The sequence below is a fragment of the Lampris incognitus genome, chromosome 1, assembly GCF_029633865.1.
Source record: "Lampris incognitus isolate fLamInc1 chromosome 1, fLamInc1.hap2, whole genome shotgun sequence".
Classification (NCBI taxonomy): Eukaryota; Metazoa; Chordata; class Actinopteri; order Lampriformes; family Lampridae; genus Lampris; species Lampris incognitus.
This window is the reverse complement of record NC_079211.1, coordinates 43719877-43740348: the sequence shown is the minus strand read 5'-3', so window position 1 is coordinate 43740348 and position 20472 is coordinate 43719877. Positions and strand designations below refer to the sequence as shown.

Below are 20472 nucleotides of genomic sequence, written 5' to 3'. Positions count from 1 at the left end.
GCCCCAGCAGGTGGGGATGGTCTTCTGTAGCTTGTGATGTCTTGCAGGTCTCTCCACACTGATGCAGGGTCGTTGGCTACAGACCTGCCTGTTTTCCAGCTTTTCAGAGTAGCTTATTTTAGCCACTCTGATCTCCTTTGTCAGTTGCCATGTTTCCATCTAATTATGAAGCAAATTTTAAGCAAAATGAAATGTTGCAAAAAAAAATAAAAATGCAAATTAGGGGCATTTCCAATAACTGGTTTGGAGCAAATACACTAGGCTGCGCAATGGTACGTTCGTCAGAAGTTGGCGGCCTACAGTGGAAACAGCTGACCAGTCATTTGAGTTAAATGCTTGCTATGTCAGAACTTATTCGGAAAAGGTGTTTCCATCTCCCATTTAGCGCATTAGCTCTTTTTCAAAAAAGACAAAAAACACCTCAAGCGAGCATAAAACTTTTTTTTTGCGAAACTGAAGAATTTTATTTATTTTTTTCGAATTTTTTCTGATTCCACCAACCTTTTCTAATGCAGTACCTCAAACAAAAAAATGTTGATGGAAACATGGCTTGTGAGTGTCTGGCCTGCTTGTACAGGGCTCGATCCCCACTTCTGAAGCCACCCTGCTTGGCCTGCCAAAGTTGTCTTAGTCTGGCTGGGAACCATGGCTTGTTATTGTTGTATGTGCAGAAGGTCTTGGTAGGCACACATATGTCTTCCTGTTGATGTTAGCTGACGTAATATGTCACGGTGAGTCAGTTCATCCAGGTTACCAGCTGCAGCTTCAAATACACTCCAATCGGTATAGTCAAAACAGTCTTGCAGTTCCTGCTTTGCCTCACTGGTCACTAACTTAACCACTGGCTTGGCAAATTTTAGTTTCCACCTGTAAAGTGGAATAAGATGGACCAAGCAGTGCTCAGATTTACCCAAAGCTGCTCAGGGGACAGAGAGAATGCATCTTTAAGAATTGTGTAGCAGTGGTCCAGTGTGTTATTATCCCTGGTGGGACAATTAATATGCTGTCTATATTTTGGGTGTTCGTGGTTTAATTTTGCTCTAATTTTAGCCATCTATCCATTAGTTGTACCATTATTGAGTGGTGCAAAAGGGCATTAATACATGTTTGTGTTTGTACTTAAGTTAGAAACACATCAGAATCGACAACAAGTGTATGAGAAGAAGCGGCACGGTGGCGCATTGGTTAGCGCGGTCACCTCACAGCAAGAAGGTCCTGGGTTCGCGCCCTGAGGTTGTCTAACCTCGGTGGGTCATCCTGGGTCATTCTCTGTGTGGAGTTTGCATGTTCTCCCCGTGTCTGTGCGAGTTTCCTCCGGGGGATCCGGTTTCCTCCCACAGTCCAAAGACATGTAAGTCAGGTGAACTGGCCATACTAAATTGTCCCTAGGAATGAATGGGTGTGTGTTGGCCCTGTGATGACCTGGAGGCCTGTCCAGGGTGTCTCCCCACCTGCCGCCCAATGACTGCTGGAATCGGCGCCATCATCCCTGCGACCCTGAGAGCAGGATAAGCGGTTCATATGATGGATGGATGGGTGGATGAGAAGCTGCAACAAATGTTGAAGGCAAAAGAAATTGAATTTCAGCTATGGCAACATGCCATGGAACAGATACTGCAAGACTCCGCAAATGCAATGTTGAATAATGCCAATGTGTCTTGTCTTCAAGTATGGACTGACGGAGCAAATACAACTTCTTAAAGGTTTCTTTAAATTCTATGCAGTGAATAGAATTTATTGCAGAAGTTATTCATTGCCAACTTGTTGCCTAACTGTGCCAATAAAGCACTTGGAATTCAAACACTAAATCAAAGACTGGCGAGACCCTGCAGAATTAGTGTGGTAGACAGAAAAGAAAAACTGAAGCAAGGCGAGAGGAGAGGACAGTACCATGTTTCTGATGGGGGAGCATTGATAATCACTCACATCTGTGTCTGTCAGTCAATGGCTTTATTCATCTCTCCCTCTTCTCTCTCCCTCCTTCCCCGTTTCTCTCTGCCTTTGCCCCTCATCTCTCTTTCCCGCTTTCTCTGGACTGAATTTAATAAAAACCGCTTTACTGGCATGATGAAGCCTTTTCTTACACTGGCATATCCGACCTACATCCTCAACAATAACAACAGCTCATGAATTAGCAACAGAATATGGAAAGTGTATTTTTTAGAGATAAGCAATGGCCAAACTCAACACAGTGTGGACAAAACAGTCAGCAGTCCCTGACAGTCATGTGGAACGATGGTACGGAGGTTGGGACCAAAGCATATTTTTTTTATAGCAGTTGAATTGCACTGAAAATTATTAAAGCAGTGCTTCCATGTCAACTCCTTATACTTATGAAAGTGGGCTTATTCGTAACACAGATAAACTAACAAAACAAGGGGAGTAAGGCTATCTCCATATTAGTAGAGGATTTAAGAAACCGTTCACATTTATTTATTAAAAACACGATTATATAATCACAAAATGTAACTTGTCAAGATCCTCAGGCTAATTAATAATGTTCAATTTGGACAAAAACTAACTTAATTAATTCAAAAGATGAAACAAAGTTGGTGGTTGATCTTATTGTGGCAGTCTAATCCATGGCATGGGATCCTATGTTGCCAAACTATTGTCACAATTTGTGACAATAGTTTAAATTTCTGAAAAACTTTTCAAAGTATTTCCGTTGCTGAAGGCTAGAGGCTGATTTTTTTGCTCACATGGTGTTAGATTATTATATAATTATTATATCATATAATATTATGCATAATTCTATATAATTATAATGATTATAATTATATTATATATAATCATATAATACGATATAATATAATAATTATATATAATTATATGTATTATATAATATTATAATAATATTATATTATTATATAAGAATTTAATGAAAATTAAAACATACTTGAAAATCTATGCAAGAAGTTTTAACATATCACTGTATAGGTAGATATCAGGTTGGTCAATCAATATTGTGTTTGGTGACGTTATTACAATTAATCAAAATGTGTGGTCACCTCGCTGGAGGTTGTTTTAAGGCAGCGGTCGGCAACCTTTACTATCAAAAGAGCCATTTTTGGCCAAAAAAACCCCATCTCTCTGGAGCCGCAAATATATGGCTCTGGAGCAACAGATTGTCGACCCCCATTTTAAGGGATCCAAAACTAAAGGCCATTAAAACATTTTACAAAAACATCTGTCCTGATGAATGAATTTAAACATCCATCCAGTATCCAAACCACCTATCCTGCTACCAGGGATGCTGGAGCCTATCCCAGCAGTCATTGGGCGGCAGGTGGGAAGACAACCTGGACAGGTCGCCAGACCATCACAGGGCTCGCTCGCTCGCTCACACACAAACACACACACACACACACACACACACACACACACACACACACACACACACACACACACACACACACACACACACACACACACACACACACACACACACACACACAAATAGTATTAACACCAAGGGACAATTTAGTATGGCCTGACCTACATGTCTTTGAACTGCAGGAGGAAACCGGAGCACCCGGAGGAAACCCATGAAGACACGGGGAGAACGTGCAAACTCCATGCAGAGGACGACCCGGGATGACCTCCAAGGTCAGACTACCCTGGGGCTCAAACCCAGGACCTTCTTGCTGTTAGGCGACCATGCTAACCACTGCTCAACTATGCCACCCATGTTTTAGACAGTGGGAGATATCTTTTGAGATTTTCAGCCATGGCTCAGCTTTTTTTTATTTATTTTTTTATTATTATAGGGCCAACCATGGTTATTTCCAATACAAGTCAAAATATGGGCTGACCAGGGTTATATTTCTTGTTTCTTATTTACTATAAAACCTCGCTCTCTGTGATTTTTTCCCCCTGATCTTCACTATTTATCCTTCTGTAAGGTGAGTTTAAATGCATAACACATACATGTTACAATACAGTGCTACAATTTCATTTAGCAGACGCTGAGAGTTCAAGGAGCAAGGATCTAGTCAGGGGGCAACAATGCAACTAAGTACCAAAAAACTAGGTTCAAGTCCAGAAGGACATAGGTGTCAACAGAAAGTGCACAAAGGCAATGCATAGGGTGCATAGAAGCTTTTCTTTTGTTATATTAATACCATCAGGTGTGGAGGTGTTTGAGAAAGAGCTGGGTCTTAAGCTTCTTCTTAAAGATGGAGAGGCACTCAGCGGATCGAATGGCGTTTGGTAACTCGTTCCACCACTGGGGAACTACAGAAGAGTCTGGCGAGTGACTTAGGGCCTCTTCGTGGCGGAAGGGCCGGGCGCCTTTCATTGGCAGAGCGTAGTGAGCAGGACTGAGCGTAGACCTGAATGAGGGAGTTCAGGTACGCGGGAGCTGTTGTAGTTGCTGTTTTGTGAGCGAGCATTAAGGTTTTGAATTTGATGCAGGCAGCAACTGGGAGCCAGTGGAGGGATATGAACAGCAGAGTGACTTGTGCTGTTTTGGGTTGGTTGAAGACCAGACGTGTCGTTGCGTTCTGGATCATTTGCAGAAGAGACTTATTTCATGACAGTTATTGTTTGTTTGTTTGTTTGTTTATTTGTTCTTTTAGTCACCTTTACATATTGCAATCTTGCTGACCATCCAGGGCATTACCACAGGTATGGGGCCTGAATTGCTTGGGTCAGGGTCATGTCTGAAAAGAAAGATCTTGCATTTCCTCAGGAAAATAAACTGCAAAGCAGGCCAAAATTATACTAGTTTGGTTGTAAATTAGTCAAAAATGATTACCTTAAATTACGTTTGTCAGTATTGCCACAAAACAGACAAAAAAAACAAAAAACGAAAAAATTAAATACCTTTCATTTCATGTGTTGCACCTCCAAAGGGCTCTCTGAAAGTAAGCCTGGGCCAAGGCCGTGTCCATGAAATGTGAAAATTAAAACTTTATCGCAGGACTAAACCAAGAGCTCGACCAGTAGAGTAACATTATGACAGTCTGAAGATTATAAATGGCTCCTGCTCTCAAATATTGACCTCTGAACCTCGGAACCCAGTGCATGTTGGAAGGCTTGTGATTCAGCAACAGAAGGGACCACAGACATGGGACCAACTGTTAGAGAGAGCTAACGACTTCAGCTATGTGGATATACCCATATGGCTATAGTCACCAAGTGGTGGCTATTGTATTTAGAAATCACGTCAGGACACAGCGCTGTCGCTCGACACAACCTCTCCGTGGCATTCTTTATTTAGACTGACACAGCATCAAAGGCAGACCCGATCAAACAACCCAGAGCCCGCAGGCATCACCAATCGATCCCAGCACAATAGAACAGCACCAAATCAAATGCAGCACTGTCGATGTGTGCATACATAACATTCCCCCCCCCCCCCGGCAGGATTTCAAACATGAAAGGTTGACACAAAGTCCTCTAGGTGGCCAGGGCGTAAACGTGTGCGAACAGGTCGCGGGGCGGCCTGAGGCTGGGCAGGCCGAGGTGGGGAGGGAGATGGCAGGGGAAGCTGAGGCCCAGAAATGTCTGGGGCCCGTGTAGGAGCTGCATGAAGCCCCGGGGCGTCTCGCCATGCTGAGGGAATGGCTATGGTTGTGTCACCAGCTGTGTGTGGCGGAGCTGACACCTTCTGTAGACGACTGGAGTGCCACCGAGTGCCATCGCTGAGGAGGTAAGTGGCTGGGCCCAGCTGACGGGTGACTTGGAGAGGAGAGGTCCAGTATGAAGCCATTTTATTGTCCCTGTGGGGCCTGCGGACCCTGACCCAGTCTGACACATTGATGTCTGGCACCCTGGTTCGTTTTGACTGGTCAAACCGTTGCTTCATCCGCGTCTGCTGACGAGTGACTGAGGCTCTGACCCCAGAGGGAGGTGCCTGAGGTGTGGAGGGGCGGAGCCTGTCAAGGGGCATGCACAGTTCCCGGCCTAGCATGAGAGAGGCTGGGGAGACGCCTGTGGTCGAGTGCTGTGTGGCCCGATAGTGCAGCAGAGTGTGACGGATGGCCTGCGTGAAAGAGCACCTTTGGGCCATGTGTGCTCTGAAGCCGTTCTTCAGTGACTGGTGAAAACGTTCAACGCCGCCATTGGCCTGGGGGTGGTAGTACGCAGTGCGTATATGACGGATGCCCTTGCTTTCGAGATAAGCAGTGAACTCAGCAGAGACCAGCTGAGGGCCGTTGTCAGTGGTGATGGCCTTTGGGAGGCCCCAGCGAGAGAAAAGAGAGTCCAGGAAGTCGATGATGATCTGTGAGGTCACAGTGCCGCAAGTGGTGAGTTCAGGCCATTTTGAGTGTAGATCGTAGGCGACCACCATGAAGCGTTGGTGGTGGGGAACTCCATGGATCTCACCACAAATGTCCAACTGCAGGTGTTCCCAGGGCTGAGAGGGCCAGGCGAGAGGTTGCAGGGGTGGGGGAGCCTGGTGGCCAGTCTTGCCACTCACAAGGCAGGCAGAACAGTCCTTCACCAGAGCCTCAATATCTCTGTCTATCCCCGGCCACCACACCAGGTCTCGGCAGCGCTGTTTCAGTTTCACAATGCCCAGGTGGCCTTCATGCGCCGTATTCAAAACACGTGCACGGAGAGCAGCCGGGACCACTGTGCAAAACCCACGTGCCACGCAGGTGTCGTTCCAGCAGGAGAGCTCCTGTCTGACTCGGGCGAACGCAGCCAGCTCCTCTGGGACCTTGTGAGGCCAGCCGTTCTGGATGTAGGTGCGGAGCTGGGAGAGGACAGGGTCCTGTTCGGAGGCTGCCCTCCGCTCCTGCAGAGAGACAGTGGCCTGGAGGGGTGTGTGTAGCATTTGGACAATGTCCTTTTCCACACAGTCAGTGTCCGTCTGTGGAGCTGGGGTGGAGACAGAGCGAGAGAGCAGGTCGGCGACAACATTGTCTCTGCCTGGGGTGAACTGCAGGCTGAAGTTGTACTGGCGGAGGCGGTCAGACCAGCGGTGCAGCCTCAGGGGTTTGTGGCCTGTCCCAGACGTGGACAGCAGCGCTGTCAGGGCCTGGTGATCTGTCCTGAGGGTGAAGGAGCGGCCATAGAGGTAGAGGTGCCACCTTTCACAAGCCCAGATACAGGCTAACGCCTCACGCTCACCCACGGAGTACCGCTGCTCGGTCAGGTTGAGGGCACGGGAGGCGAAGGCAATGGGCTTCTCCACACCGTTCTGGGTTTGAGACAGCACGGCCCCTATCGCTGTGGCTGATGCGTCACAGGTCACAAAGGTGGAGCTGGAGATGTCGAAGTGAGCCAACACTGGTGGTGAAGTCAGTTGAGTCTTGAGATCACGCACAGCGTCACTGCATGCCTTTGACCACACCCATGGCTCGTCCTTACGCAGCAGCTGGCGCAGGGGGGCTGTGGTCGCAGAGTACTGGGGACGAAACCTCAGGTAGTAACTTGTCATACCCAGGAAGGAGGCGACCTGGGCGGCCGAGCTGGGCTCAGGGATGGCCTGAATGGCGTCCACATTGGATTGTAGTGGAGTTACACCGCTCGCTGACAGCCGGAACCCCAGGAAGTCGATGGCTGGCACAGAGAGGACACATTTCTCAGCATTGAGAGTTAGCTTGTGCTTGGACAGGGCTGCGAAGACCATGTTAAGGCGCTTGTCGTGGATTTCACTGGTGGGCCCGTGTACCACTATATCGTCCAGATAAATGGCCACGCCCAGTATGCCAGCCAGCACGGAGACCATGATTTTCTGGAAGCAGCTAGGGGCGGAGCTGAGACCAAAAGGCATCCTGGTGTAGCGAAACACTCCTGCATGTGTCACAAAGGCTGTGAGGTTTCGGCTGCTGGGGTGGAGGGGCACCTGTAAGTACCCCTGTCTGAGGTCGAGCTTGGAGAACACCTCAGAGCCATAGACCTGAGCAGTGAGTTCTTCTGAGGTGGGCAGTGGATACTTATCAGGGACCACTGCCTTATTTACTGCACGTAGATCGACGCAGACACGCAGGCCCCCCGACTTCTTCTTAGCCACCACGAGGTTTGAGACCCAAGGGTGACGCGTCCACCGGTTCAATGATGCCAGCTTCCAGCAGTTGTTGCAGCTCGGCGGAGACCCCATCACGGAGAGCCAACGGGATGTGGCGCAGTGGTTGGATGACAGATTTCACAGCAGGGTTGAGGAGAGGTTGACGGGTGAAGGCGGAGAGGCAGCCCAGCCCCATAAACAGCGATGGCCACTTCTGCTGCCAAGGTGTGGCGACAGTCAGGATTGCTGCCCCCCTTGTGTCTAAGAGGGAGAACCCCAGAGCGGAGAACAGGTCCAGGCCCATCAGGTTGGCCCCACGCTGTGCCACATGAAAAACTGCATTGGGCACCAGCTTGGTTCCATAGCGGACAGTCACTTGGAGAGAACCAACCAGATCGATTTTGGAGTCACCATACCCACAGAGGACAGCTGAGGGTGCGGACAGTGGCAGTGAACCGAAAAATTGACTGTAGGTATCAACATTCAGGAAAGACACACTTGCACCGGTGTCCAACAGCAGGGGGATGCACACATCATTAATGTTGACTGTGCATGATTTGAATGACACTGGCGCAGAGCTCACCTTGTGAATGACGGCGGTTGAAGACTGGGGGGTGTGGCCCTCTGACCCAGCCGGGGAAGATCGACAGACGTTGGCAAAGTGATTGTGCTTACCGCAGCTACGGCATGTCTGGCCACGGGCAGGGCAGTTCTGAGCCCTTGAAACATGAGACCGAGACCCACAGTTACCACAGGACTGTTGAGGGCGGGGCCGAGAACGCCGTCGTTGCAGTTGCAAGACGTCCCCAGTGGAGTCGGCGCCCGCCTCGCTCTGGTTGGGTTGCGTCCCGAGGGGCAGCCGTGAGTAAAGGGAGGAGTCGTTGGCAGCTTGACTGGAGGTGGCCACTTGCTGTGTATTTAGCATAGCAGCACACTCAGCTGCTCCCTCAACCTGTAGTGTGATGGTAATTGCTCTGGACAGCAGCAGATCGTCTTTTTCCAGCAGGAGAGTCTCACGCACCTTTGCGTTGTTGGTGTGTTCGATTAGCTGGTCGCGAACCATCTCGTCCTGAAGCGCGCCAAACTTGCATGAGCTAGCTAGCCCTCGCAAATTAGCTACGTACTGCCGCACAGACTCACCAGGCAGTTGGTGTCGCTGACGGAATATAAATCGCCGAAGGAGGGCACTCTGTGGAGCAGCGAAATGGGTGCTCATAAGTCCCACAGCTTCGGCAAAGCTTGTGACGTTCCCCAGAGACCCGAGCACACGATGACCCTCTGCTCCCAAGCAGTGTAGCAACAGAGCCATCTTCCTAGCCTGGCTCACGTCGTCGAGCCCTGAGGCGATGATGTAATTTTCAAAACTATGTAGCCAGCGAGTCCATGGTACCGGAGGCTCGCCAGGTAATGCCAGGAAGGGGGCAGGTGGTGGGAGAGAGATATCAGCCATCCTCGTCGCCAATATTGTATTTAGAAATCACGTCAGGACACAGCGCTGTCGCTCGACACAACCTCTCCGTGGCATTCTTTATTTAGACTGACACAGCATCAAAGGCAGACCCGATCAAACAACCCAGAGCCCGCAGGCATCACCAATCGATCCCAGCACAATAGAACAGCACCAAATCAAATGCAGCACTGTCGATGTGTGCATACATAACAGTGGCGCTGTCAAATATAGTCAAAATTAATTTTCAGCGATGTACCAAGTAGATATTTTAGAATCTGATCACACAAATGTGTTTCCCATCCCCTTAAACCCCCCAGTGTACTCTCAGTTTAGTATTTACAACTTCCAATTCTAGGACATACACTATTATTTTTAAAAACTACAATTTCCTTGAGCCATTCAATGCAGATTCATACAAATCAGCACCATAGTTATTTAAATAGTAACGATCACAGATCAGTAGACAGTAGACTCGCTAGCCCTTGGTTAACGGGTCGGACCCTTTAGTCGACTGATTAACGTAGTCACCCGTGGTATGGGCGCCCCAGGTTCGTGTCCCGACTGCGGCAGATTCCCGGCTGCCCACTGAATTTGCTACATTGGTGTCAGCAGTGGGATAGTGAGACCGTGAAGCCATCGGAAGCAGGTGCGCCCAGAGGCGTGAGGGAACTGTTATGCTGAAGCGCTTCCCAAAGGAGGGGGTAGTGTAACGACTATGAATGAGTAAACGTGCTAGTCGATTGGTTAACGTAGTCGACCGGGTTCGCGTCCCGGCTGCAGCGGATTCCTGGCTGTCCCCTGAATTGGAATAAATCTCTTTAAGAAAATATCCTTCTTTCATATATATATATATATATGTGTGTGTGTGTGTGTATATATATATAAACCCTGCCACTGAGGATGCACAAGCCAGTGCATTCTTAGTGTTGGTCCCAAGCCCGGATAAATGGAGAGGGTTGCGTCAGGAAGGGCATCCGGCGTAAAATCATTGCCAAATCAAATATGCGGATCATAAATAAGATTTTCATACTGGATCGGTCGAGGCCCGGGTTACCAACAACCGCCACCAGTACTGTTAACCAGCAGGGTGCCGGTAGAAACTATGCTACTGTTGGCTGAAGGAGAAGGAGAGGGGGAAGGCATGTCCAGAGGCAGCGAGAGAGGAGGAAGGGTAGGAGTGTGGAGGTGAGAGTCGGAACTTTGAATGTTGACACTATGACTGGTAGAGGGAGAGAGCTGGCTGATATGATGGAAAGAAGAACTGTGTGTGCAAGAGACCAGGTGGAAGGGGAGTAAGGCCAGGAGTATTGGAGGTGGGTTCAAACTCTTCTACCATGGTGCGAATGGGAGGAGTAATGGGGTAGGTGTAATTCTGAAGGAAGAGTATGCCAAGAGTGTGCTGGAGGTGAAGAGAGTGTCAGACAGAGTGTTGAGTATGAAGCTGGAAATCAAAGGTGTATTGCTGAATGTTATCAGCGCATATGCCCCGCAAGTTGGGTGTGAGATGGAAGAGAAAGAAGAATTCTGGAGTGAGTTGGAAGACGTGGTGGAGAGTGTACCCAAGGAGGAGAGAGTGGTGATTGGAGAGGACTTCAATGGACATGTTGGTGAAGGGAACAGAGGTGATGAGGAGTTGATGGGAGGGAATGGTGTCAAGGAGAGAAATGTGGAAGGACAGATGGTGGTGGATTTTGTGAAAAGGAGGAAAATGGCTGTGGTGAATACATATTTCAAGAAGAGGGAGGAACACAGGATGACGCACAAGAGTGGAGGAAAGTGCACACAGGTGGACTATATCTTATGTAGAAGGCATGATCTAAAAGGGATTGGAGACTGCAAGGTGGTGACAGTGGAGAACGTAGCTAGGCAGCATCGGATGGTGGTCTGTAGGATGACTTTGTAGACCAAGAAGAGGAAGCGAGTGTAGGCAGAGAGAGATGGAAATGTGCTGACAAGTGAGGAGAGTGTGCTGAGAAGGTGGAAGGAGTACTCTGAGGGGTTGATGGATGAAGAAAATGAGATAGAGAGAAGGTTGGATGATGTAGGGTTAGTGAATCAGGAAGTGCAGTGGATTAGCAAGGAGGAAGTGAGGGCAGCTATGAAGAGGATGAAGAGTGGAAAGGCAGTTGGTCCTGATGACATACCTGTGGAGGCATGGAGATGTTTAGGAGAGATGGCAGTGGAGTTTTTAACTAGATTGTTTAACACAATCTTAGAAAGTGAGAGAATGCCTGAGGAGTGGAGAAGAAGCATACAGGTACCGATTTTTACAACAAGGGTGATGTGCAGAACTGTAGCAACTACAGAGGTATAAAGTTGATCAGCCACAGCATGAAGATATGGGAAAGAGTAGTGGAAGCTAGGTTAAGAGGAGAGGTGGTGATCCGCGATCAGCAGTATGGTTTCATGCCACGAAAGAGCACCACATATGTGATGTTTGCTTTGAGAATGTTGATAGAGAAGTACAGAGAAGGCCAGAAGGAGTTACACTGTGTCTTTGCAGATTTAGAGAAAGCATATGACAGGGTGCCAAGAGAGGAGGTGTGGTATTATATGAGGAAGTCGGGAGTTGCTGAGCAGTATGCAGGAGTGGTGCTGTATATGTATGATGGAAGTGTGACAATGGTGAGGTGTGTGGTTGGAATGACAGATGGGTTCAAGGTGGAGATGAGATTACATCAAGGATCGGCTCTGAGCCCTTTCTTGTTTGCAATGGTGATGGACACGTTGACGGACAAGATCAGGCAGGAGTCTCCATGGACGATGATGTTCGTGGATGACATTGTGATCTGTAGCGAGAGTAGGGTGCAGTTTGAGGAGAGCCGAGAGAGGTGGAGGTATGCACTGGAGAGAAGAGGAATGAAAGTCAGTAGGAGCAAGAAGGAATACCTAAGTGTGAATGAGAGGGAGGACAGTGGAATGGTCAGGATGCAAGGAGTGGAGGTGATGAAGGCATATGAGTTTAAATACTTGGGGTCAACAGTCCAAAGTAACGGGGAGTGCAGAAGAGAGGTGAAGAAGAGAGTGCAGGCAGGGTGGAGTGGGTGGAGAAGAGTGTCAGGAGTGATTTGCAACAGAAGTGTACCAGCAAGAGTTAAAGGGAAGGTTTACAAGATGGTTGTGAGACCAGCTATTGTTTGGAGACAGTGGTGCTGACAAAAAGACAGGAGGCAGAGCTGGAGGTGGCAGAGTTGAAGATGCTAAGATTTTCACTGGGAGTGATGAAGAAGGACAGGATTAGGAACAATTATATTAGAGGGACCGCTCAGGTTGGATGGTTTGGAGACAAAGGAAGAGAGGCAAGATTGAGATGGTTTGGACATGTGTGGAGGAGAGATGCTGGGTATACTGGGAAAAGGATGCTGAATATGGAGCTGTCAGGGAAGAGGAAAAGAGGAAGGCCAAAGAGGAGGTTTATGGGTGTGGTGAGGGAAGACATGCAGGTGACTGGTGTGACAGAGGAAGCTGCAGAAGACAGGAAGAGATGGAAACGGATGATCTGCTTTGGCGACCCCTAACGGGAGCAGCCGAAAGTAGTAGTAGTGGTAGTAGTAGTAGTATACATATATATAGTATAGTAGTATATATATATAAAGAAAGAAAGAAAGATTTTTTTTATTTATGCAGAATATATCAAATATTTAATGCAGCCGAAACATAAATTACCCTGCAGTTAGGTAGTTTAGTTGAAAAAAAAAAACAGTGATGTGCAGTCAGGGGAGGCAGGATAGGCAGTGCCTCTCCCAGGCTAATAAGAAGAAGAAAAAAAAGAAATAGCATGTTACAAAAAAATACATTTTTTTATTATTATTTTATTATTTTTATTTTTTAACTTAACTTGTTAAGATTGTTGTAAAATAATAATAATAATAATAAAAAGATCATGTAAAACTTGTTTTTTTATCAATAAAAGGCATGCCCTATTCAGGATGGCTTGCTCCCAAAGCTATCATTCGTGAATGCAGGTTGCTGAGGCAGAGTCTGCTTGCACTACTCTCTGGCACAAATACATGTAGTTCACTGCCTATCCAGCCATGGACCTCACTGCACGTTAATAACTAACAAACTAAATATCATATACATTCACTGAACGAATATTATGAAAATAAAATTCACATTTCTGGCGAGAAAGATTGTCAAAATGCATTTTAATCTCGAAACTTTTTTAAAAATTTTTTGCATTTTCCACTGAGAATAAAAGGGAACGTCCGCCATTTTTTTAAATCTTCGCAGACAGAAATTTGACTGTCACGTGACGTGGGCGCAGGCTCCACCAACATTGGCTATAAATTGAAAGGTTGATTGTTATGACGTGTATTTTTGGTTCAGAGACGCCGAGATATTAATGCATCCGTGGCTCGCAGAAACGTAAAACGCCAAGAATTTATTCTGGTGACTCAGCAGCGCCACCCTCTAAAGTCGGAGACAATCTCCCAAATTGAAACGAATCGGTTAAAATTTTATTTTGTCCACCACGAAAATGCACCCGTTTAAAATGCATGGGTTTGAATTTCGTCCTGTGTAGCACAAAAAAAAACAAAAAAATAAAAAAAATTTTTTTTAAAAAAAAACTTCTGGTATCACTAAAAAGCGTGATACCAGGTTGTTATTTCATGCATTCTGTTGACATGTTCATGCATTTGAATCGCAATGTAACCTACAAACAGCAAATCGACTTTTAGCAAAAATAGTTGAAAATATTCAGGGGAAAAAAAAGTTTATCTTAACTATTTTCTAAAATGAATAAGTAAGTCACTACAACATAATCTGACAGCCTATGATGTTTTTTCATATACATCATTATCATTACTTCGTCACAGACACACGTGACGTGAGGCAAGTGTTCAGATGAGACTGTTAGATTAGCCTGGGCATTATAACTGAATATGTGAAAATTCAGATGAGGGAAAGAGCGCGTGCCTGTCCCATAGGTGGTGAACGGACTGGTTAAACAACATACATGTGAGCATGGTAATTATGAAACGTTAATATTTACCTAGCCATATTTCGGTTTTCAATAAAGAGGAAAGTAGACGCTAAAAATGTTACTCGGTGCTGGTAGGCTCTCGTTCTTCTTATCCCTCCGCCAATCAGATGTGACAGAAACACGGTCGCTTATCACTGAGGAATAAGTCCTACTACGTCTGCTGCTAGGTTCTAATTGGCTGAAATAAGTCTCATCTGGCGCATTGATACGACCACAGAGAATTCGCTCAGATTTGTTGACTGCTCTACCTGGGCTATGCTCTAGTACGTAAGGGCACATGTGGGTATCCGTCATTTCATGTGACTAGAGTGACAAACAAGTGTGGCAAGTAGCACAAGGCCATATAACCAGGACATAACTTGTTTATGCCCAAAAGAATGATAAGTGACATTGCATCATGTAAGTGTAACCATTATTATGCAGACAACAGTAGCAGCAGTAGTAGCAGCATATCAAGACAACCATTAGACTGTCAAAGGGGGAGGACTGAAGACATCCTAACGTCATCCTTGCATCGATAGAGAGGCTCCTGCTCCGCCAACATGTCCGGATCAACAAGGACCCTGATTAGCAGCAGGACATTGACTGACGCAAGTAGATTGTTCACTAGATTTGTAAATGGTCTAAAGACAGGGAGGCTTCTGTCTGATTTTCAGTCACTCTGCAGACCTGACTCAGACTGTGTTGATTCGTCAATAAAAGTCTTATTTTGAAGGATCCTCGTCTCATTGACTTTTTTTTTGTTGCAATTTCTCTGTATCACTGGCCACCACACTCTTAACGTTAGCCTAACAGAAGCGTCGGCAGGGGGCTTTATAACGACGTCCAAACTCTGTAGTGCACAAAATAAGATCACGTTCGTTCATGCAAAACGTCAGCCTGAGATGGGAAAATGACCACGGTCCAGACCTCAGCGACCCCATGGCTGGCTACGGAGTGGCCCTGCAGTCGCCTATACCCAGTGGTAGTCCATACAGAGGATAGGACGAGTGCGCGACAGAGAACGGATCGTGAACTAAGGGGAAGGGAGCCACAAGACTGGAAGACCAATAGAGGGAATGCTGCCGCTGTCCAGCAGGCCATAAACGAAACCATAGTATAGACTATAATGATAATAATGATGATGATGATGATGATGACGATGATGATGGATTACATTTATATAGCACTTCATCTTGACACCCAAAGCACTTCACACTGGGGGGGGGGGCTCATCTCAAGATGCAGCCAAGAAGCATGTTTCTCTCCCTGCCTCAACTGCACTTTGCAATGCACTTTACTTTACGAACCCCTTTAAGCTTTACATGTATAGAGTCATTTGCCAATAGGCCAATAGATACATTATCCACTTTGGGGTAGGCTACCATTCACTGTGGACTGCCTTTCATCGAGACCGATTATTTTGCTATTAGGTCTTTAAGATGACCACGACAAGAAGTGATAATGAGGAAATAAAGATGTACCCCCAAACATTCGGACCGTTATCACCCACCATGTTAATGATACCCCCCTCCCCCCCACATAACCCACTTATAAAAGTTTCAAGACAAAGACGGACGGATCGTCACCTGTCATTAAGGAGTAGTAGTTGGGATATGACAGACTCGGGAAGTCTGGCGTCATGTAGTCCACTTTGACTCCGTTGGCCACCAGCTGCCTGAATCCGTGCAGTGAGTGCAGGTCGTCCATGTAGTCGTAACGGAATCCGTCTATGAGAAAGACCAGCAGCGGCGGCTTGGCGAGACAGCGGCCCGCCGCCAGCACGGCCAGCAGCAGGAACCGGAGGGCCACGGAGGGCCACACGGGAGCCACTGTAGGGGACATCACACACGCCTTCGTCCTGCCACTCACGCTCTTCTGTGGTGGGACGGGGCCGCCGGTCTGGGATATGGGGTTTGCCAGAGTCAAGCCAACCAAGAATACAACTCATTTCCGGTGTTCATTTTTGAAATAAAGCCCCCCCCCCTTCCAGATAGAAAACGTGAAAATGGCACGTTCTTATTCATTTGCCAATAAAGCCTTCTGCAATATTGTACTATTTGTAGAGCTGTTTCTAAATCTTAAGCACATATGCAACCAATCAGTCATTAAATTTGGAGTATACCTGCTGCAAGAAAACTTCTATTCCGATTCACAGTGGCAGCCAGGCCCCTCCTGGGGCTGGACAGATAGATAGATAGATAGATAGATAGATAGATAGATAGATAGATAGATAGATAGATAGATAGATAGATAGATAGATAGATAGATAGATAGATAGATAGATAGATAGACAGACAGATAGACAGATAGATAGATCTCGTTTACTCTCCATACACTCACACATGGGTACAAACTATATATCATATGTATTCACCACATTCAGTGAAACATGGGTGCAAAGGAAAGAATTAATTCTTCAAAAATAAATCATAAGAATCCGAGATCCCCGAAGTTACAGTATATTCAGAAGATCAACCCCCTTTCTTCCTACTTTTGGTCATGTTGGTGTTCAATTCAGATTGACGTGAATTTAGATCATTTGTCAGCCATCCCCACAAAATGATCCATATTGACCAAACAAGAAAACGTTTAACATATTTTGTCAGTCTTCCATCAATGAAGTCTACCGTACCCTTATAAACTCCCATCTTTCCCAGATGACTTGTACGCATCTCTAGATATCTGATTTCTCATAATTTTGCCTTTGAATTCTCAGGATTTTCTTTTTTTTTCTATCATCCCTGGGACCTTGCTGTTTATGTAGTCTACGTAGTCTATTCTAAAGGGTGCTCAGTCCAGTGTATTGGGCACAGCTCAAGCTCTTGACACATTACCCCCTGAGGATTTTTCATGTCGGTCTTACTTCACAGCCACACTTCTCCCTTTGCAAACATGACAAGGTTAAGGTCCGCCATCTTATTTTGAAGTCCAGCTCTCTCAGTTCCGGACGTTTCTGAACGTCTACGTTTGACTTGACGGCGGTGCGTTGAGGAGTAAAGGGGCGGGGTGAACGGCGCGAGAGCGAGTGAGCACGAGTCGGGATCCAAACGAGTGGAAGACGCCCGAGACCGAGAGGAGAGAGGAGGCGGCATTAAACTGAAAGCACACTACCTAACAGTTACGCGGGGCTTCTGCGGACGCGTTGTTAGGCTCAAAGGTCTGAGGTGTTTGATTTCCAAATTTGTGCCTTTTGTCCTTAATTGGGTGGATTATTGGGCTCACAATCTGGCGATTTTGACGAGGCTTTTCCTTTTATATTTAAATCGGTTGTGCTTCGAACAATTCCCCAGGTATTTTGCAGCACCTGGGATTTCCAAACTCTAATTGCACAACCCTACGACATGCAGAAACATCCTATTGATTAACTGATTCATTAAAACGTCCAACAGGTACTAGGCTACAGCCACGAGGCTCTAAACTCGTTCAGACTCCATCAAATCCAAGTCCATTCTCTCCGTGATGGACGAGACGATGAATTAATATTTAGACCAAGGTGAAAGAAGCAAGTAGCGGTGCACACTGACGTCTTACTGACGTTTTATTGAAGTCTTGTTTTATTAGTGGATTTGCGGAGGGGATCACTTTTTTTTGGAATTTGGGAATTTGGGGATTCAGATTTGGGAAGAACGGAAGGTGATGTTGGATTTTGGTTAAACGGCGTAGTGCGTGGGGTAAGATGTATTGGAGATGGTGCACGACTTTTTCTTTTTTTTGACTTCTTTGATTTGGTGGGGGGGGGGGTCAGTAGGCTAGAATGACATGCCAAAGCCTACAGGTTGCCTAACTATTCTGTCTTTGGTGTTTTAACTTTTTTTAGTTGTTATCCTTTTTGATGCTGTGGTATTTTACTTCAATATTGGTTTAGATTAAAAAAAGACGTCTTTTTGGGCTACGTTAAATGAGCAGCAGGCAATATTTTCCTTATTGTTGCATGGGGTTTCTGCAAAATCTCCATGACAGATTCTGAGATTTTTTAAAAAAAATAATTTTTAATCAACACACATTAGGTTCAAAACTGTTAATCACTGTTTATGGTACATATGAAAACTCTTCGTCTCCATATGTAGACCAGGAGACGAACCTCACTTCTAAATATTCAGTTGTGAAGTTACCTGCAACAAGAAAGTTGCAAAAGCATCCACAATTTTAAATCAATAATTCTCAAAAAGAGCTGTATTTATCTTTTGGTTTTCTTTGTTTACTCGGTAATTTCTCCTTACTATTTTTTCCTTGTCTATCTTGTACTTTTATATATTTTTTTATTTTTATCTATTTATTTTTGTTAGCGCTATTATGAAATCCCACGTAACATTGCAGCTCACGGTTATTTTGACATCCTAACATGTTAAATAGGGGCGAATATATGAATCAACAACAGGGACTCAGAACTTGGAGTTGGTCCCCGGACGGCTGCCCCGTGCTCTGAAGGTATTTATGGGGACTAATAAAGTTTACAATTCAAAGCTTATCATGTTATTATGACTATCAGCCACGTTTTTTATTGTATTTTCTGGTAACACTTTAGTATGGGGAACATATTCTAAGTAAAAATAAACTTAATTACTAGTGAATTAGTAATGATCAAGATGTCACTTTAGTACATATTCTAAGTAACAAAAACTTAATTTAGAGTAATTTAACACTATGAACACTTGTAGTTTTGTGTTTTGTTATGTAAGAACAGACCATATTCATTAAGTGTTAGTAAGGGAGAATAACTCTTCTTGTGGTACTACTACCACCTTATAAAGTCCATGCTAAGCAAAGCATATTGAGATGGTACTACTAATAAGCAATAATCCTGAGGTTATAGAGGGAAAACTCATAGTTAATTGCTTACTGGTTGTATAATAAGGCCATGCAGAATAAGGCATTAATGAGTACGTAATAATGACCAATTAAGAGCCAATATGTTGCTAAGTTGCATGCTAATAAGCACCTAATTAATGGTGACTATGTTCCCCATACTAAAGTGTTACCTATTTTCTTTTCAGACAGCCTGTCCTTGCAGCCTATAATTTCGGTGTCACGTTGTGTTATGAGCAGAAATGCGCTATGTGAGACCTAGACCTGCAGCACCATGTGCTATGGGAGACCTAGAAACCTGCAGCATCAGCCTCTAAGGCGAACTTCCATTTACGGTCCCACGCTGGCTGGCATGTCCGGCAGACTGTCATGTGTCACGGGGCAGCGGAGACGGACAACCGGAGATGCGTTTTCATGCGAGCGAAAGAGTTCACATGCAATGAAGCGAAGGGCGACAACACACCCGAGAACCCTACGGCAGTACTGACGCCTGCCAGAGGGCCAGAGAGCGCAGCATGCAGACAAGCTGTGGGAGCTGTCATCTCATGTCACACATACACAAAAATATGATTTTTTTCCTTAGGTAAAGAAAGGTAAAAAAAACAAAACATAAAAAGGTAATAATTTAGCCTTCGACAACAACAACAACAACAATAATAATTCAAATCCCGAATGCATTTTTTTTCATCTGATGTCGACACAAAACACCCATTCACCGTGGGAAATGATTTCCAGATATACTATACTTAGCAAAAAAAGTAAGGAAATTTGTGTTTGGTTGATTATTTCTGTGTTGTAACAATGCTTCTTGGCAATACATCTCATACCGTTGGAAAGGCTGTTTATCACCCTTTTAAATGGGGCCACATTTGTGAGGAACATACATTTGGGGGATGAGCAGCATATCTGAGTATGTGGGTTGTGCATATGAAAAATTTGCCAAATCTTCTCTGGCAATGCCAAACAGCTTATTTTGCTGTTGACTCTTGTTTTGAGCTTCTGGTATCCCAGCTGCTGACAATCAGCTGCCTGATATAAGATTTATTGCCAAGAAGCATTGCTACAACAAAGAGATAATCTACCAGACACAAATTTCCTTACTTTTTGTGCTAAGTTTATATGGAAAGTATAACGGCTAGCACGTCCTCAGTGGAACAGGTAGAGTCTGAAGACTCGGGGGAAGCCCCACCCCCAGGCAGAGGTCTCTGAGGTAGTTAAGAAGCTCCAAGGTGCCGGCTGTGGATGAGATTTGCCCCGAGATGCTTGAAGGCTCTGCACATTGGC

At 45.7% G+C, this 20472-nt stretch overlaps 1 protein-coding gene across 1 annotated transcript; it reads right to left on the bottom strand.

The window, feature by feature from the left end:
• Nucleotides 1–1483: 1483 nt before the first annotated feature.
• Nucleotides 1484–16237, bottom strand: LOC130110574 (glycerophosphocholine cholinephosphodiesterase ENPP6-like). Its single transcript, XM_056277726.1, has 2 exons — nucleotides 15969–16237; nucleotides 1484–1548 (listed from the first exon to the last, which is right to left on the bottom strand). Exons 1-2 carry the CDS (start codon nucleotides 16222–16224, stop codon nucleotides 1484–1486), a joined length of 321 nt encoding a protein of 106 aa, XP_056133701.1. The 5' UTR covers nucleotides 16225–16237.
• Nucleotides 16238–20472: the final 4235 nt, after the last annotated feature.

What these genes read in the sequence shown, in the direction of transcription:
- LOC130110574 (XM_056277726.1), bottom strand. Translation starts at nt 16,224, where the DNA reads ATGTCCCCTACAGTGGCTCCCGTGTGGCCCTCCGTGGCCCTCCGGTTC. An exon ending in CTACTACTCCTTAATGACAG is followed by an intron (nt 1,549 to 15,968) that starts GTGACGATCCGT and finishes CATTTGTTGCAG; the next exon opens with CTTCTCATCCACCCATCCAT.